The sequence below is a fragment of the Salmo salar genome, chromosome ssa07 (assembly GCF_905237065.1).
Source record: "Salmo salar chromosome ssa07, Ssal_v3.1, whole genome shotgun sequence".
Taxonomy (NCBI): Eukaryota; Metazoa; Chordata; class Actinopteri; order Salmoniformes; family Salmonidae; genus Salmo; species Salmo salar.
The window spans coordinates 21,213,798-21,233,947 of record NC_059448.1 but is presented as its reverse complement, the minus strand read 5'-3'; the positions used below and the strand labels follow the sequence as shown (position 1 = coordinate 21,233,947).

At 43.3% G+C, this 20,150-nt stretch overlaps 1 protein-coding gene across 2 annotated transcripts; it reads right to left on the bottom strand.

The window, feature by feature from the left end:
- Positions 1–7,019: 7,019 nt before the first annotated feature.
- LOC123743748 (uncharacterized) lies at positions 7,020–12,313 on the bottom strand. Of its 2 annotated transcripts, XM_045721713.1 has the most exons (18): positions 12,152–12,313; positions 12,017–12,072; positions 11,806–11,895; positions 11,457–11,584; positions 11,226–11,369; positions 11,043–11,114; positions 10,788–10,964; positions 10,468–10,564; positions 10,055–10,278; positions 9,724–9,877; positions 9,430–9,638; positions 9,160–9,277; positions 8,789–8,994; positions 8,575–8,692; positions 8,306–8,472; positions 7,545–7,627; positions 7,315–7,428; positions 7,020–7,095 (listed from the first exon to the last, which is right to left on the bottom strand). In XM_045721713.1, the coding sequence occupies exons 1-18, from the start codon at positions 12,172–12,174 to the stop codon at positions 7,089–7,091; spliced, it is 2,187 nt and encodes a 728-aa protein (XP_045577669.1). In that variant the 5' UTR covers positions 12,175–12,313; the 3' UTR covers positions 7,020–7,088. The 2 variants fall into 2 exon arrangements, with proteins under 2 accessions (XP_045577669.1, XP_045577670.1); XM_045721714.1 differs by lacking the exon at positions 11,043–11,114.
- Between the last annotated feature and the right edge of the window lie 7,837 nt (positions 12,314–20,150).

Genomic DNA, 20,150 nt, shown 5'->3' with positions numbered 1-20,150 from the left:
CCACCCCTTCACTGAAGTGTTTGTTACTTTCATAGACAAATTAAAGTTTACTTAAAACTCAGAAAATAAAACTTCTAAAATTCCATGTGTGTATACTCCTTTAAGATATCGTGGCTCTAGGAAACTTTCCTAAGAGAGACGATGAAGCACTCATTTTCCCAGAGAAATAAAAACAAACACTTGGTCAGCATTCATTATACTACACTGATTCAGAAACCCAAAAGTTAACTACAAACAAAACCTAATAATAATTCCACTGTACTCAAATCATTAATTTTAAACTTCCTAAATGGTTATGTGTACTTAATTGAACATGCGCTACCCTTGGATACAATACTGTACTTCAAATTTATGAAACTTCCCTACTTAACATACTCCTTGACTAGTTTGGCCCAAGCTTGCTTTACAACCTTAAATCCCCTTCAGTCTGTCTGCAAACAGGCTCTCAAAGTGCTTGATAGGACTACCATGCCATTAGACCCACACAACTGTGATTGATGTGCACTGTCCCTGTAAAATAAAATTAACTCAACCTGCAATTCGCGTCACTGACCTGACGTTGTTCCACGTAACGGAAACAGATTATGTTAGAATACATTTACTTCCTGTTCAATTCACTGGTGTTACTAAACAATCAAACCAAGAATCAATAACCAGAAACTTTTACGATTCAACTATCCAGACCCGAATCACTTACAGCCAATATATAGCCCAGCGAGCGCGACTAACTCACCTATTCTTTCCAGTAGGCAAAATATAACCCCTACTCAAACAATGTTCTGCCTTACCTCTATTGTAAGATTAAAACATGTGTTACAACTTTCTCCTCTCTTTCGGCTTCACACGTATGAAATGTCTACGACTTTAAAAGTACCATGTAAATCGCCAAATGTATAAAATACTTCATTCAACTCCTTTCAACTAAAAAACACATGTCGGTGGGTACTACTCTATCGCAATCACCTATCCGCTCATTATAATCCATTAGATTTAGGTAACTGTCTCTTCCTTGATTCAGTTATTTAAATACAACTCCCATTCTCTATATGTCCTCGCAGCAGGCCATTTAGACAGACAACAGACAACGTACTTTATCGAATTCGTCTTTCAATTTAAACTAAACAAGCTATCAAAACGTTCAGTTTATATCTTAAACACTAACAACCGTATCTTTCCAGGCAAAACATACCAACAGTTGGGTCTCCCGCATGGTAGGAAAGTATTCTACCTCTGAACCACCAATGCTATTGCTAAGTGTGGCAATTTCGGTGGTTTTGACCTACTCGGTCACAATGTTTACAGGGAGCCTTACCTTCTCAGGCGAAATGCTCTGTTTTATTGCAATTCGAACACTTTCTATGGTCTGGTTCCATCCAGTTTCTACTCTCCCTGTTTCCCCTTCTTCTGACAATCTCGGTTTTTATGGCCTGTTTTGTTACAATATTTACACGGTTCCTCACAATCCCTTGCATAATGCCCCGACTTCTGACAGTTGAAACATGTATTTTCATTATTCCTATCCATTTTTTTCTTGAACACAGTTACCCGATAGTTACTGTTAGATGCTCAAACTCAACCGGTTCACTCTTTTTACAGTCTCGGTGATTATGGCCTACTTTATTGCAGTGTTTACACGGTGCCTCACAATCTCTAGCGAAATGACCCGGTTTGTTACAGTTATAGCATCTATCCCCTTTTCTCGACTTTCTCAATAAGTTTGCTAAATCCTGTTCTCCTTTCTGTGTCTCTGTGGGGGCCTTCGGAGTCCTCTCCGTCTGAGAGGATTTACTACTCATGTTCGTTCAATTACTATTGTTGTTATTCTGCTTCTCCTCACAATCTGTGTGCGTTCTATTACTCTCTATGTGTGTGCTTTCTATCGTTATTATCCTTAACCTATGTTGATAAATACATACCGTTAATCTTTCCTAGAATTTTAGAATAATTATTTGTATGAATCCTGATATATTATTTAAATCTCACACGTATACGACCATAAGTTATACTTCTTTTTATGTCGTTCCTTGCGACTTTTGACGGTTCAATATATCTCTTACACGCAAATAATTCTTATTCTGTGTGTGCTTTTAAAACTCTGATTCAATTACTTCTGTGAATTCCTTACCTACTGTTAATTTCCTCTAGGATCTTAGAATAATTATTTTTATGACTTTTGATAGATGATTAGGTCTCATATGTATACAACAATAAACTATTTACCTGAGGTTGTAAGGCCCTAGTCAACAGCCCATGTTTCCGTTGTTCCTTATGGCTTTTGACTGATCAATATATCTCACACGCAATTATCTTCTTAACCCCGTGGACATTTCCAATGAGTATTCTATTTACCTTCTATGTGTATGTGCTTCTACTCTCTTACTCAATTGCTACCGTCTTTTTCTAATGTATATTCTCACAATCTATGTGCATGTCTTCTTTCTTTTTTTACAGTGGTAAATACCTTGTCATTATGGCTTGTATAATATATCCTTGATCAGGTTTAACAAATCGTTCTCTTAGATCTCAATATTAGCTAGTTTACACTGGTAGTGCAGATACCCTGTCATTTCAGACAAAGTCACTGAGGACTTAACAATTCCTAGGTGGCTTCTACTCCCAATTCCTATCTTCCAATTGCATAGAATACTACCTATATCAGGGTTCTCTACACAACATTCTAAAGATAGGTCACCAGGTTAGAATGCGCAATCAGATCTAGAGGTCAATGTCCAAACCACACAAGAATCATTAAAAAATTACCTTAGGAAGACAGGGACAGATTTTGGGATTCGGCTCAAAGGACCAGTTGTTATGAGAATTATGTTCTCAATGTTAACTTCAATTAAAATACTCAGTCTGCCACCCATAATGTGTAAGATTCTGGTTGAATAAGACAGACGGAGGCCCAGCTTACAAGAATCAGAAGTGTTTATTCACGAGGGCGCTCTGAAGTCCATTGTACAGAGACATCATTATATACCAGGCTCCGTATTTACGCACACACATACACACAAACATTAAGGCCCAGATCTCTTAACACTGTAGATCATTACCTAGCCGACAGTTTCATTCTTCTGAGATTAGGGAAACCTTGAGGGGGACTCCCTCTCATATCTTAAACCCTCAGAGTTCAAGCTAGGGCGGGTCAACCACAGTTTAACAGTTCTTAGTGTTTACTAAACACACAGACACATTCTTCTCTTATCCTAGTCCAACCTCGTTAGGCTTAACCCTTTAGTTACTCATTCTACATGCTATATAGACCATATCCCTAATAGTTAAGTCTCAGGGTTGAATTATTTAATCATTACATTCAAACATAAATCCCTTTACACCACATCAGTCACGGGCTTTATCAATAAGTGCATAGATGACTTCGTCCCCACAGCGACTACGTGAACGAATCCAAACCAAAAAAAACATGGATTACAGGCAATATCGGTGCTCTGCTAAAGGCTGTAGCTACTGCTTACAAGAAAGCCCGCAACAACCTCCGATGAGACAAACATGCAAAAGGACAATATAGGAGGAAAGTGGAATCCTATTAGACCCGGATCTCACTCTCCGTGGCTGACGATAGTAAAGCTTTTAAAAGGTTTAAAACTCACAAGGCCACCGGGCCAGACGGAATACCAGTGAGCGTTCTTGGAGAATGTGCAGATCAGCAAGTGTCTTCACTGACGTTTCCACTCTCTCCTTGTCCCAGTCGTTAATCCCAACATGTTTCAAGTTACCACCATTGTCCCTGTTCCCAAGAACTCCAAGGTAACCTGCATGAATATCGCCCTGTAGCACTCATCTGTAATTATGAAGTTCTTTGAAAAGGCTGGTCATGACACACATCAACACCATTCCTAGACACCCAGAACCCACTCCAATTTTCATATTGCCCCAACAGTTCCACAGATTACGCAATCTCAAATGCACTTCACAATGCCCTCTCCAACCTGGACAACAGGAGATACAACTGTGAGAATGCTGTTCATAGACTACCATTCATAGACTGATGGGCCAGCCCCAGGTGGTGAGGGTAGGCAACAACATCTCTGCCACGCTCTGTTGGTGGGCAAAAGCAGTCTTGGCTCTGGGGAGAGAGGAACCTGCCAGTAACCACTGCAGAGGTCTAGTGAGGAGAGCTAGGAGGACATCCTAACCAGGTTCAGTGACTCATCGATACATAATATAGGGTATGACTCCTTCCAGGTTACCGCATTCAGCCGCTTGTAGTCCGCACAAAACCTCAGCTTATCCCCCTTCTTAGGAATCATGACTATAGGTGCCGCCCAGGGACTGCCTGAGGGCTCAATGAAGTCTGCCCACTGCATCTCCAATGGCCTTGTCTGCTGCCTCCTGGTGTGCCAGTGGGATATGGCTGGGATGCGTCTTGACGTGCCGAGCTTCCCCTCGTGCTGCACCAGAATCTGACTCACCTCTTCACTCAGAGCAAAGCTGTCTCTGAATTCCAACAGCAACGGCTGTTCCTGCTGCTCTGGGTCAAGACCATCACAGTTCCTCTCCCATCTCTCTCTCACTGCGGACAGTGTCCTCTCCTCTCCCATCTGGGGTGGCACAGGCTCACAGAGGGACGTTTCATGGAGGTAGCTGGGGAAAGTAACACACAGATGGGGGAGGGGGGGCTGTGAAGAGCTGCACAGTTGTGGGCTTGAACCGAGTCCAACCTGGTACAATGTCCGGCCTCACCAGGGTTACTGTGGACTCAGTGTCCACCAGGGCACGGCACCCCCTCCACAGTGACAGCGAAGTGACAAAAGTCCCCAACACAAGTCCGGCCCACCACAACAACAGGCTCCAGGATCCTCATGAAGTAGTCTGCTTCTGGGGGAGGTGGAGCCTGGCGATGGTGGGGTTTTGGAAAGAGCCAGGGGTCAGCGCCGCCCCATCTATGCGGACCCCAAGCAATATCCCTGAGCTCTGTGGGACATGGGGTAATCCCTGCGCAGATGGCCTGGCTGGCCACAGCCCCAGCAGACCATGTGGCCAGAGCGTGTGCTGCATGCTGTCTGTAGTTTAATAGAACAATTGAGTTTAGTTATTTTCACGCAGGCTTTTCCAGCTCTGGGCTGCTCTGCACCACAGCCCACACAGTGGGTGTACTGTATCGACACACCCCCACTGAAGCTCCAGCCCACACAACCTCCCTCTCCAAAGTAATCTTCAAGGCTTTCTGTAATGAATCAAACACGACAGTGTCTAGGGTTTACCGAGAATGGTGCGACCCCCCCCCCCCCCAAAAAAATGTTTTATTCAGCTGCAGTCCTGTAGGCAAAAGGGTGGGGAATGGAATTATTATATTTTTTTCAGTGGAGGGGGGGGGGGTGTCTTGGTTGAGGGGCAGCTCTCTGGGAACTATGGGAGGGGGGTGGATCTTGGGGGCCGGTAGCTGATGGGGTCCCGAACCAGCAACCTGTTTCTTGGCCTTGTGGGAGATCTATCAATGTGCCCTTGATTAGGGCGTTGACCCTGGTTGCTTCTGTGGGTCACTCTGGAAGACAGCTGATGTGATGTTGAGCAGCTTCACTGTAAGTAGATATCATTTTTTTATTGAATATTACAACAAAAAAAATAAAGAGTTGTGCAAGCTAATATGCAGGCCACAAACTGGCAAATAACGGTGCAGTACAAAAGTGGTGTGCAAAATGGCATCTCGGAATGCACAACTCATCAGTGCGTGTCAACGATGGGCTATTGCAGCAGACGTCCACACCGGGTCCCACTCATATCAGCTAAAATTAAGAACTGGCTCCAATGGGCATGCAATCACCAACACTGTACAATTGAGGAGCAGAAAAACATTGCCTGGTCCGACAAATCTAAGTTCCATCATGACGGCGGAGTCCCCATTTGGCTTAAGTAGCATGAGTCAATGGCCTCATCCTGTGTTGACAAGTGGTGTAATGGATGTTTTCCCGGCACACGTTAGGGCCAACACCGTTCACCTGATGACCGAGGTCAGCCTGCAGGCGCCCAGCCTGCCACAAGGAGTCACTAGAGCGCGATGAGCCAAGCCAAACCCTCCCCCGGACGATGCTGGGCCAATTGTGTGCAACCCTATGGGACTCCCAATCACGATCAAACCCAGGTCTGTAGTAGCGCCTTAGACGGCTGCACCACACAGGAGGCCCCTTTAGCGGGCTCTTGTTTGCATCCATGTCCTGTTCCTTGTAAGAGGTAGATTAGCCTTTAGCCCAGCACTGATATTGTCTGCAATCCATGGTTTATTTTGGATACGTTCGTAGTCACGCCAAGAATCAGACAGTATCAACGTCACCGTCAGTCCGCCCACTGGAATCGACACCCATTCCATCCACCTAGCAGACTTGAGCCCTGATGCCCTTGCCTCAGCCAGATCTGATGTCCGTCCACAAGCATTCCGGTGATCCTCCACTCAGGCCACCTTAAACATTGTCCCTTTTCACTGCTAGGCTAATCCACATTGCCAGCCACCGTTGTCCAGTAGTGCAATTTGTTCACCAAATGTAATGAGCAAAATGTCCACAAGTTGAAAATGAATGACAACCTGTTATTTAACCTGAATGCAGAGGCTACAGTAACCCACAAACACCCTAAAGAAACAGCACTGTCGTCAGGACTAGAGATAAAAGAAAAGGCGTGTCATAACTTGCAGTGCCCCTCGTCAGATTTACATCTACCCCAGTTTAGGTTGGTACCATAAGAGTCCTGTTAGAAGTTGAATGGTGGGGTGCCCACCTGTTTAATTGCCTCTTAAAGCAACAGGTTTTTACAGGGGCAGTGATCAAGTCATTTCATTACCATTTCTGTAATGTAGGATCTTTGAGACACTTTACATAAGTAGTAGTCTTCCAATTCATTCAAACACAACACATTTTACCAGTCCACTTAAACCCTGTTTCCACTGGCACTTACAGGGCCAAATAGCTTGCTCCCTGGGTTGACTTTAAAGTGTTAACCAATTAGTATTCACTTGGATATAATCCCCAAACTGAAACCACATCCCATCCCCATCAGGACAAGCTACAGAGATTTGCAAAATTATATTTATTAAGAGATTTACACTCAATACTCTTAACAGCATTCACGCCAATTCATTAGTTCCTACGGAGAGAGGAAAAAAGGTTGGGTCAGTGTGAAGTGTAACACCATGCTAGTCAGTCATAAAATTGTGTTGTGACTGGTGTGGGCCTAATAGTTCATTTGCCAGTTTAGGATGGCTGGCAAGCATTTCTCCCAGGAGTCACTCCTGTTTTGGAGGGTGAAGGTATAATGGTGGGCTGAAATAATTTGTGGACAGAGTCAGGAGTATTGAACACTTACTTCACAGGAACTCTAGTCAAGATGGTTCCAAATCCTGGTGAGTCTGCTTCAAACCGCCGATACGCAAACAGCTTGTATAAACCACTCAGTGGATAGACACACCGCACTGTCACCCTAACGAGAGAACAATTGTACATTAAAGCCACAAGTGCCTGTAGTGTATTGTACATTTGTTTCAATAAATGAGACAGTAAATTATTAGTGAAGTCATGTACACAAAGGCAGTATACCTGGTTGAGACTGGTGCTTCCACAGATTGGCTCGTGTGCTCAATGGTAATCTCATTTTCGTAGGTAAGGTGCTGGTAATCAAACTGCACCACAAGAAGTCAAAACAAACCCCAATTTAATAATTCAACCATTAACCTGTTGAAAGCCATGTCTTAAAGCTTACGGTTGTTCCCTTGTCAGGCCTCATGAGAAATCAAGACAGTATAAATCTGAATATTAATTTAAATAGTCGGCCTGTATGCTGAAAGTTCTTGAGTTAAAGCAGAGTTTCCCCAAACTCTGTCCTGGGGCACAATTTTCCCTGGCATTACAGATTCAAATACCAACTCAGCAAGCTTTGAATCAGCTGTGTAGCGCTTAGGTTAAAAAATAAAAGTACCAAGGGCCCTAGAATAAAGTTGGGGTACACTGAGTTAAGGCACACTAACCACTTGGACCAATTCTACAGATACAGGATAACTAGATGCGGTTATTCTGGTGTTCAGATTAAGATATGGGGCAAGGGCAGTGCTTAAACAAGTTAAATTAGGGGGGGCTTCAGCTGAGTCCTTTGGCAAGAGTGGAGGCTTCAAACCAAAAATCCCAATTTCTAACACTTATGACCCAGAACTAAAATCCGCAGCTGACCAATGTAGCAAGATTTTAGTTATGGGTTAAGATGGATGACCACTAGAACTTTAATTTTAAATACCCATCACTGGCAGAGCCAGACACCTGATTGCATTTATGATTCTAATTCTATGGGTTGGACAGTGCTATACCTGGACCCTGGTTCCACAGGTGTCGAGTCTAAAGCTAAAGAGAACCCTAGTGTCATCCATCGCTTGGGGCATGCAGGTGGAGTCCCGGAGGGAGGTTCTGCTGGGTTCAGATCCAGGGATGGCCAAAATCATAGACACCACTGTCATCACACCTTCAGTGGAACACACTGGAGAGAGGAAGGCCTGTTAGTGCTGATCAATCCTATAAAAGCATCCCCAGGCAAAAGCAATCGAAGCTGCAGGTCATTATGTGACACCCAAATATTTACCTATGACCTCAGTGGTCTGGAAGAGACAAGCTTTGGCCAAGGAACTCTTGACCTCCAAGGTCTTGGGAAATCTTGAGAGAATTTCAAAAGTGCCACGGAACTGCTTCAAATTGATGTCCTGAAATAAAAATTAAAGACAGGTATATTTTAGGTCCATATAACTCCTAATTTACCCAACAAGTTGGTTTAAGTGCTTGACCAATGAGCATCTCACCTTATAAGTGAAGCCAACAGAGAAGAGGGGCACTTCCAGGGTCAGACGCTTGCTGTCATTCCGCATGACATAGCCTCGCTTGGCTGCCAGATTTGGGGTCAGACGGTAAGGGCCAACACCCACCTCCCACAGGTAGTCAAATGGCTTATGGTCCATCTGGAAACTGATGCTTTTCTCATTGCAGACACCTTTGAAGACCGGAGGAACTGAAGAAAAGGCAGGCCAAATAGTTTAGTCAAAAGTGCCAAGATGACGTTAGGGGTAAACATGGGGAGGTGTATAGTGGTTGGTTGCTGGGCTGCGTCGTCTGAACCAGAAGACTAGGAATACCATTGTGCAGCGCAGGTCTCTTATAGTTGAAGTCAACTTACAGACATCATTGAACTGAGCCACGACTGAGGCCAGGTAGAAGTAGGGCTCCTCCTGAGGCAGGATGACCAAAGTGTAGTTGATCTCCAACGAGTACTCGAGAAGCCCCTCTGTAGGGTACTATGGACAGGAACACAACACTCAAGAAATAGTACAAAAGCCTTCATTTCACCTCTTAAAACTGTAGGAGAATATTGAGGCAAGGAACCCCTCTTCTCCAATGTTGAGGAAAAGCCAAGAGACCCCAGTAGCCAATATCATTGCATCTTTACCAGCTTGTGAATAACGGCGTCAAATGGCACCCTTAGAATGTAGGCATGTAGGGTACTATTGGGCTGGGGGACCATGGTTATGACGAGGCCACTTTTATTCGCCTCTGGTATGGTGAAGTTGTGGCCATTGAGCTTCACAGCCACCAGGTCAACATCGTAGGAGAGGTTCCCCAGGTACACAGTAAACACACGATCCTCAAGGACTGTTTCTGTGGTGGGAGAAGAACAGGGTCATTAGCAGCCATGACCATGAAGCTGAAGAGCCACTTCGGATTGGCTAGTAGAACTCCTTACGGTTAATGATGGAGATGTGCTGGATCAGAAGTGGTGTGTTCATGGGCCTGTGGAGGCGGAGTCTGGTCTCCACACCACTGTCATCCATGAAGGTTTGTTCATAGTAGAGACGGACCACATAGAACTCATGGTACATGTTGTTCATCACAAAGCTCTGGAAGAGTTGAAACCGTTATGAAGCATCTGCCATTAGGTTATATGCTACAAAGTAGAATATTCAAGGTGTACAGAAGACATGAGTGACTGAAACCATTTGCAGCTTCTCGGCATCAGAATACAAGGTAAACTTCTGCACGTTAATGGTCAGATGTGGGCCTAGTATGCTACTGACTTTTCTGTATCCTCCGGCAGCGTTGAAGGGGATGCTGATCTGGACGGTGGTGTCACCGATGTCCAGGCTGTAGCCTCGCTCTGCTGTGATGGGCTCATCCAGGAGCTGCCCATCCACCCCCATTGAGATATTGCTGCTCTCCAACCCAAAGAGGCCAGAGACCAGCGGGGACAGCAGAGTGGGGGTCTGCCAGACCAGCCCCGCCCCATCATACATTCCTTCATCTGGAAAGAGGTTATACACATATGCGTTAAGACTGATGCACACTTCCTGGTTTAGGGATCAATCAGTGCAGTGATCTGAAATTACTTTATAGGTGAAAATGGTCACTAGATTGAGCCATCACTATTGCTTTAGCCCATCCAGTCCTCTGAACCTTGAATGGTAAGGGCTGATATGTCACTGAAACTTACCAGTGCTGCAAGCAACCACCAAGTCCACCATGATGACCACCCATCTCTGCCTGGAGACCAGTATTGGATAGACCATCTCAACCAACATACCATTCACCTGGAATTAGATAATGATTTGGTACCTGCTAACAATACAGTATGAAGATAGCTTTTCAGTTATGTAAATAAGTATAGTATTCCAGCCTAAACAAGTTAAAATATAAGAGATCCTACAGGAAAGCATGACCCCACCCATCAAGGCATTTCATGTAATTTGAGATGGGAAAGCCTCACCACAATTTAGATATACCCAAGATAACTGCATCCATTTAAATCCTCACCATGGTGACAGATCCCATGACAGAACCTGGCGTGTAGGGTGAACGGAACACCAGCCTCCCCTGGGTGAGGTAGAATACGTAGCCCAGCTCCCGAGCCTCCGAGAGGGACATGGGAGTCAGCTGCTGCCCCTCCTGCTGGAACATCACCTGCCAGGTAGACGTGGCAGAGCTGTGGGCCTGACGGGGGAACAAGAGACAGGGCATGCATGGTGGAGCTCATCTAATTGAGAATTTGCCAAATACCCTTTAGCTTACTGTAGCAAGGGCAGCAGTCCAGTTATCTGCTTTAGTACCAGGTAGACCAGACACGTCACCCCTCACTGACACCTACAGGGGAATATAGCAGACCATACTCCTATAAAAAGGTTAAGGATAGTCTAGGCCAGCATCGGCACAAATATAACCCTGGATGCACAGTCTAGAGCCATGTATTAGTACCTCCATATAGTTCTCTTCACAGCTGACTTCTCTGGGGGACCAGGGTAGAGGGAGAGAGCAGTTTGCATTCACAGTGTAGGTGGTTTCCACTCCCTTCGCATCAATTGTGATCAAGTTGAAGCTAAAAGTGAACACCTCATCGTCCTAAAATACAAAAAGACCTTAAAGATATGCAAAAAGTGTGAAAAACCCTTGGAGCTTTGAAAAGACAAAACATGTGGTGATATGAACCTGGTTGTCAGTGTGGCAGGAGAAGTAGGAAGCTCGGAGCTCAGCATGGCCAGACAGAGGGAGGATACTGAACATGTAGCCACACTCTGACCCATACTGCTTAGTGATGGGGTGAACTCCATCAGCATCTTGTTGGAGAAATATGCTCAAGTCATTAAGTTGAAATTGTATTTCTTCCTAAGTGGTCCAACAGCACAGTGAAAGACTGAAATATACAGCAGGGAGAGACTTCCTGTCAGCACCAGCTACCAAACACTGGCCAAGACATGTTGAGATGCCAAGTTCATGAGCTGACCAAACCTGATATTCAGGCCCATTTGGCATCAGATAAGGTTAAAAGGCTACTTACCAATCGCTTCAAAGCGAGGTTCATTCCCAGCGAATGAGAGTTGGGTTGTTACCAACAGGTATCGATCCCGACATGCAGTCTCAATGGCCCCTATATAGACACACAAGGTGAGAATCTGAAGGGTGGAAGCTATATGATTCTGACCAACAATTCATACCAGTGTTCTATAGCTTGTATAAAAGGATAATCTGACCCAATTTAAGTTTCTTACCTCTTGGAAGGTCAGAACATCTTACACTAGGCCATATAGACAGGAGTACAAATACTCTGTAAGTAAAACATAAGCACAGGTCAACACATGTGTCAAAACACTTACAAAAACATTTATGCCCGTCACCAAACTTACCCGAACCAAAACACAAAAGCCATTGAGCAGTAGAAGTGTCTAACCCTAGCCAGGAACAGCTAGTAAACTACACCTGCTAACTAACCCAAGCTAACATAAACCATGTGCTTGCACTATCCTGGACAAAACAGCAGTTGATGAGTGGCACCTTCTCTCGCTGGCACTTGTATATAGGAGTGGTGCTTTGCTTGACCAATTGCAAGCTTTCTGGAGTTAATGTGCAGGTAATTCATCTGATAATTGGGTCACATGGTTAAGGGTGCATCTCAATTGTCTAAAGTGGATTCCTCTCCTCATCTCCTCTCATTCCCCCTTCTTAGGACATGTTTTCCATCTCCATCGTCTTTAATTTATATTTATACATATCATTTCATGTTCTTGGTACAGATAAATCCTTGACTTTGGGGAATCAGCTTAGTGACCAAGTCCAGTGTTATATTTTCACTTGGCAATGGGCTCATTATATGAAAAACATTAAGTAGGGATTTTAATAAACTTCACAGATTTGCAAACATGCTTATATTTTTTAATGGGCATTCAACAGAACATCTTCACTGTAGCACACCCACCACTGCCACATACTGCCCTGACCTCTGTTGGAGGCCTCTCTTTGAGTGCATTTCAGTGAATGCCAAACCACCTCCTCACCCCTACCAACTCGCTCTGAGGGCCCTCCATTGTCACGCAAACTCACAAAGGTGACTTCCAGAGAGTGCTGAGTGGATCAATAAATCGATCAACTTCGGGACACACTCCTGACTTGAATGATGCAATTAATGTTCCACATTTATATAATAAAACCAGCATGAAATTAAAATGAATAAATCCCCCTGTTGTTTTACAAAATATAAACATCAGTAACAGTTAAACATTCATTGGGGATGTATTTCGATGGCAGGGTATCGACACTGGATTGTCGGCCTGAAATAAACAAAATAGTTTATAGAAATATACATTTCAATAGTGGGAAAAGAGAGAGAGTGTGTGTGTGTGTTTACCTGTAAGGGGAGACTCTTGGCGGTACCGCACCTGGTTCTCATACACTAGGGAATGTCCCTCAACCTAGGTGAGGTAGAACATGTATGATTGAGTTAACACATAACATGTAACATGATGAATCATAGGGATGTAACAATTCAGCCATACGCATCGTTCCCGATTGAAATGTTTAAGATACGAGTGCATCCCCAACGATATGACCCCAACGTTAAAAATAAACGTGTGAATCAGCGATTTGTATCATATTTCTTTATTTCTACCTTCCGAAAATACCTCATATTTTGTGACAACTGATGCACCTCTCCTTCAGTGACGAACAAAGCATGTAACTCTGTTGACAGTCATTGATTTACAAGTCATTTTGCAATCCGAACAATCCCAGGCAATATCAGTAGCCTAGTCAAACCATTCTCTAAAACGTACCATTCCTCTATCGTATCACATGTATTTACTAGATACATATTGTATTTAAATGTCTTGAAAGGGAAATATGCACATCCCTAATGAATCAACATGTGTTAGCACACCAAGGTTATTATAGTAAACTAAAACTGAAACTAAAACTAATCGTGAAAAAATGATGGGGGGGGGGGGGGGGGGGTAAAGTCTAACGGGGTTTCCAATGGGGTTTTCAAGCTCCAAATTAAGATTTACTTTATAATGGAAAGGTAGACTCAGTGAGATGACGTTGCCATGAGCAGCACCACAGATATTGGGTGCGTTTGAGTGGTAAAGCAACCGACTGTAGACGAAAGTCGAGGAGTGAATTCGGGGGAGGTGCATTTGCAACTGACGACAGTTAGACACTAATGTGGTATTCCAACAGCAAGGCTCAGATCAACATGGCAGTATTGCCACTGTTTATAAAATGTTTTCTTTATAAAGTTTGAAATAAACATGTATCCAACCCCCATATCACACACTCACAAACTGAAATCATAATATAAAATTGTGTGTACACATTTTACAATCAATTAGTGAGAGCCTCAAATGTCATTTATTTATCTACTGTACACATAAATCACAACAAATTGGTTCCTGTTTCAGTCATGTCTTTGGTCACGTTCACGTGGGTCCATCAAAAACACCCTAATGATTGGTTGACAATAAAGCCTCCAACAATGCAGGCAATGGCTGCAGAATGAAGTTGGTGAGGAGCAACTACAGAAACTTGTAGTCAACTGCAGTCAAAACTTCATGACCTTTGATCACACCATTTTTATTCCCAGAATGCAACACACTTTGAAAGGCGGTGACCAACGATGGTCACAGACTTTCGCATTTATGGAAGATTTTGTTCTCACAGTCACACAGAGGCTGCAGTCCTTACACATAATTTTTACCCCCTCAGCCCTTGCGCTAGCCACTTTCCCTCAGTGGAATCTCTGTCGAAAGTTTGATTGTCATCTTAAGTGGAGGTCCAATTCACTTACGTTGCCTGCCTCCGCCTTCGATTTAGCTTGAGGGAGCGAGTGAACAACTTTGGTCACTTGTGGGGTTGATATGACCCACAATTCAATGCGAACTGTAGCCACATCAAACTCTGGTGGCCGCGAAGTGTCGAATTTAATTAACAAGTCTGCAATTTTGGCACGTCAGAAAAAGGTGTGAAGCTACCTTGCTAAAAAATAGACATTGATTTTAACGTTGCTAAATTGTCTTAGTCTCGTAGTGAGGAACCTATAAAACATAGCTAGATTCATAAACATATTTTGGGGAATTCTGACATTTATTGGAATAGATGACCAAACTATAAAACTAGCTAGCCAGCAGTGGAGGCTCCTCAAAGGAGAAAGGGAAGCTAGCTTGCTAAAAAATAGACATTGATTTTAACGTTGCCAAATTGTCTTAGTCTCGTAGTGAGGAACCTATAAAACATAGCTAGATTCATAAACATATTTTGGGAGAATTCTGACATGTATTGGAATAGATGACCAAACTATAAAACTAGCTAGCCAGCAGTGGAGGCTCCTCAAAGGAGAAAGGGGAGGACCATCCTCCTCTGTGGATTTCATAAAAATGTAACGTTTAAAACATTTAAAAAGTGATCCCTTTTATATAAAACCATACTAAATATAATCACATGTCACCAAACAATTGACTACAACACACTGTTTTGCAAAGAAGGTCTACAGTAGCCTCAACAGCACTCTGTAGGGTACGACCATGGAGTGGCAGAACAGCTAGCTTCCTTCCTCCTCTGGGTACATTGACTTCAATACAAAACCTAGGAGGCTCATGGTTCTCACCCCCTTCCATAGACTTACAGAGAAATTATGACAACTTCCAGAGGACGTCTTCCAGCCTATCAGAGCTCTTGCAGCATGAACTGAACAACATGAAATGTTGTCCACCCAATCAAAGGATCAGAGAATTAATCTAGTACTAAAAGCATAAGCTACAGCTAGCTAGCATTGCAGTGTATAAAATGTGGTGAGTAGTTGACTCAAAGAGAGAGAAAGACAATAGTTTAACAGTTTTGAACAAATTAATTTCTTCCAAAATGAAGGAGAAACAAGAGAGAAATAGAGAGAGCTTTGTATTTTTTTTCAGCTTCAGTTTCACTTACTTAGCTAGAAAATGCAGCTAGCTAGTTTAGCCTACTGAAACACCCTGCTCAAACAGAGGGATGCTATGTTAGCTAGCTGCCTATGACTATCCAACACAACACTGGAACTTTTCCAAGTAAAGGTAAGCTTTTGGTATTACTAATTTATTGCCATCGGGGCCCACCGGTGTAACTGCTTACTGACTGTACACTAACGTTACTCCATGATTGTAGCGGGTTTACTAACTCGTTAGTTCTATTAGCTATGCTGACTATGACGTTACTTTAGCTAATACGATGACAATGATGTAGGCTGTGTGTAGCGGTTTGGTTTGGAAAGGCTTTTTTGCCTGGTCACATACAGCTGATGTGTTGTGCATTGAAGTCCACAAGGGAAGGGACAAATTGAGAGGAGAGCGCATAGAAGGAATTCAACGTGGCTGCTGTCGTGTCTTTGGGGTACCATTAAACTGAAGATATGTTTATCAATTAGCTCCCTGTAATTATTATCACGCGATTAAACTGATTAATCGTTTAATTGTAATTAACTAGGAGATCGGGGCACCAAGGAGAATATTCAGATTAAAGCTATAATTTTCCTAATATAACTTTCCTGTACTATAATATTATATTCTATTATAGTATAGGCCGATTATCTTCTGGTTTAAATGGTGTATTTTACCTTTAGTCCAGTCTCATTCCAAACGTCATAAATTGTTGTATCTGCACGAACCCAGTCTTTACTAAAATCATCCATACATCAATTGTCTTAAAATCATTTATTTACTACACTAAGTAATTAACAGAAAACATAAACAGTAATTATCGTCACAAAGGATTGGTAGAGGAATGTGCCCTTGTGGGCTAAACAGGCAGGTCGGCCTGTTGAACAATGGGTCATAAACGGTCAGCTGAGAAGTTACACAGAGTTCATTAATATTAACAATAGACAATTGAAGGCTCACTCATTCGGGAACAATTGCAATCAATATATATTTACGCTCAGTGTGTCGTCGTTCTTTGTTGGAGAGTTCGGTTCTGTTGGAGAGTCTCTCTCTCGGTTAGAATGGATCTTTCAAAGCGACATTCATTAATGTCGTTATAGAATGGATGTTTCGTTGGTCTTCGCGTTCGATGATATAATTTACTTAGCTGCAGACTAATAATTAATATCAAAGACTTGTTCTTATTCTGTCGGTCTCGATAGTCTAAAAGTTAACCACGTGGTATAGTTCACTTTCAGTAGAGTACTTGGATGGTCAAACCTATGGGCCAACTCGCAATGGAGTGGAGGCCTGGTCTGTGGAAATGTAAATCAGGGGGTGTTTTATAGTGCCCATCGAACAGGCTTGTCAAATGACGCCTGGTCCTGTATGTGTCCCTGGGGCGTGCCTATGACTGAGCTAGACTTGGTTACAGAAATACAATTCTATCACATTAACATCAGTACAATAGCATCTCACTGTATTATAAAAGCTTTATCCTTATTAATACATTCTATCCACCCATTATGATGCAAGTCTCAAGCTGATGCTATTATATAAACAGTTTTATGGTAATATGGCTATATTGTCTCTTCTGAGTATCACAAAATTGTACCAAGCGGATCAGTTCGTAGCTGGATTCTTCACCAATCTTCCATACCTTCTCCAGAACACAAAATGTCGCTTGGCTCTCCAATTCTATGAGTTGGAAAAATTTCCTGTGTCTCTCTATGGGCCATGTGGCCAGAGACTCTCCTGGAATTTTAGAGTTTTTACAACCCTTTACACACAGGGTGGATTGGGGGGAAGATAGGTTGGGTGGTGGTGCAAAAGGGAGGGGGTCAACTGTCCTCCCTGTACCAAAAGAGGCCAACGTCATGACACTGCTATGAAAGTGAAATGTGTTTACACGTGATCAGGGGTGTATTCATTCCACCGATTCTGTTGAAAACGTTTCCTGGAAGCAAACGGAACAAAACAGGGATAGACATACCTAAATTTGTCTAATAGAAACTCTCGTTTGCAACTGTTGGACTAATGATTACACCCTAGATCAGCTAGATGCAGGCAAGAGTGTGCAAGGTGGTATTGAATGTCACTGTCTGTCCAAGTGTCACTGTCTGCCGCCTCAAATTTGTCTCTCGACCTGTGTGCACTTACGTTGTAAACTTTAATTCATAGGCTAGGTTGTAGCAACCTCATGATGGGTATAGGGAAAATTTGAGTATCATGTTTAACTTCGCACTTCAACGCTCCTGGTTGTTGCTGAAATTGACCCATCTATAATTGATCCATCTCACTGAGTCTACCTTTAAACCTACCCTTTGACCTGTCCCATCACCTTATGCATTAGCGCCCCACAGTGGAAAGAAGTGACATCCCAAAAAACACAAAAACTGTCTCCTAGCCTCCTACGCATACGCTTCTTTCCGTACCTAACACTAAAACTGAAACTGAATAATATAAAAACGAATTATAAATGTTTTATAAAACTTAAACTAAATAAAAACGAGTAAAGCGGATCTGAAAGCTAACTGAACTAAATCAAATGTAAAAAATAATCTTAAAACGACTATAAATAAAAACGAATATAAAAACACACAACTATAATAACCTTATAGCGCACACTCAGGTTGCTGTGGTACCACAGTAATCCAGGGAGAAGTTGAATAGGGCCCTGACGCTGTCCGTCTCTTCGGGGACACAGCTGAGGTCAAATATGGTGGTGCAGTTTGGTTGGGTGGGCGGGATCGTACCTGTCAGTCATTATCACCATCCTGGTAAGCACACTGGAAGTCAAGAGTTCAAGGATCGGTTTTAACAGTGTTTGAATGAGGTCACTTCGGTCATTATTTTCAGTAGTATACCACACGTGTGTGTGTGTTACGCAGTAGCTCCCTGACAGGGAAGGTGCAGAGCTGGATAAGGCTGTCCTCCACTCTGAGTGTGTAAGTTCACCACACTAACCTCCACCTTGCATACTCAGTTCCTACAAGGGGATGCAGCGAGAGAGAAAGGAGAGGTTTTCATAATGAAAGCATCCCCTGCATTGACTTAGATGTAAAGAAAAATCATATACATGTTTTAAATATATTTATCAAATAACTTTTCCCTAATGGTATGTTTAAGCTCTCATAATACTCAACAAATGCTTATATACTCTCTGATTCACAAATTAATTCTTAATTCATCCAACAGAGTGTACCAAGATCTCTGGGGCTTTAATGAGATTGAGATTAGGAATCACTTGAATTAATTACAGATTAAAAGACCCACAATAAGGCTGGTTAAGACAAGTTTCCAAAGCCTACATATCGCATTCAATCCAACAGTTGGATGCCCCCTCAAACGCGTAGTGAGGGTATTGTAGGTGAGTTTCATAGCTACAGCCAATAGGTGGCGCCACATCACCATTTTCCTTGCTTTCATATTAACATTTGACAAAATATGAAACTCACAAAGTGTGTGTGTGCACACACACGCGTGCACCTTAACGTGTGTGTTCCCTCGGCTCCAAACGGAACGCTGACCTCAATCATCATGTCCCCTCTCATTGATCACACACTCACTCAGGGCAAGCGTCTCCACCCCTATCCTCATGCCCATGTCCCTGAACCGCCCATGGACCAGGGGGTAGAGGACATGGGGGACAGGCCAGAGCAGGTGGGACCCATCCACTGTCGCCTCATCTGGTGGAGTTGAGAGAGGGCGGGATAGATGGAGGAGGAGAGGAGGAAAGAGAGGTAGGGATAAGGAGATTTTCAAAAGAAGGCATGGAAGATAGGAACCCAGTCAAAACTAGCACTTAGACAGAAAACATGGACTGACTAATAGAGCAGGCCATTGAGGCATCAATGGCAAGGACCTTCCCTTGATGTGGGTACAAGAATGTGGCATTGACCACCTCCAGCTCCACCCCTTTGTCCTGTTTGTGCATAGATCCTGCCAAGAGGCAAAAAAACAGAGTTACTCCATCTCTAACCGTATACATTAAAGCACACACAAAGTGAGCACCATAAACCCCCTGCCTACATAGAAATAACCTCTGACCTTGATGGTGTAGGAGAGGGATGAGGAGTAGGGGCAGCGGAGGATGATCCTGGAGCCTGAATCAGAGATGTGGTAACCCAGGGCACTGGCCTCCGTCATGTGCCTGGGTCTATACTCCTCCTGCGGTTGGCCTGGCCTGTGAACATCATGTTCCTATCTCCCACCTCCTCCTTCGTCAGCTCAGATTCTAACACAGCTGGGACTGGTCGCTTAATGGAAACCTTGGGTCCATAAAGGTAGCCTAGTGGTTAGAGCGTTGGACTTGTAATCGAAAGATCAAATCCCTGAGATGACAAGATAAAAATCTGTCGTTCTGCCCCTGAACAAGGCAGTTAACCCACTGTTCCTAGGCTGTCATTGAAAATAAGAACATGTTCTTAACTGACTTGCCTAGTTAAATAAATGTAAATAAAAAATG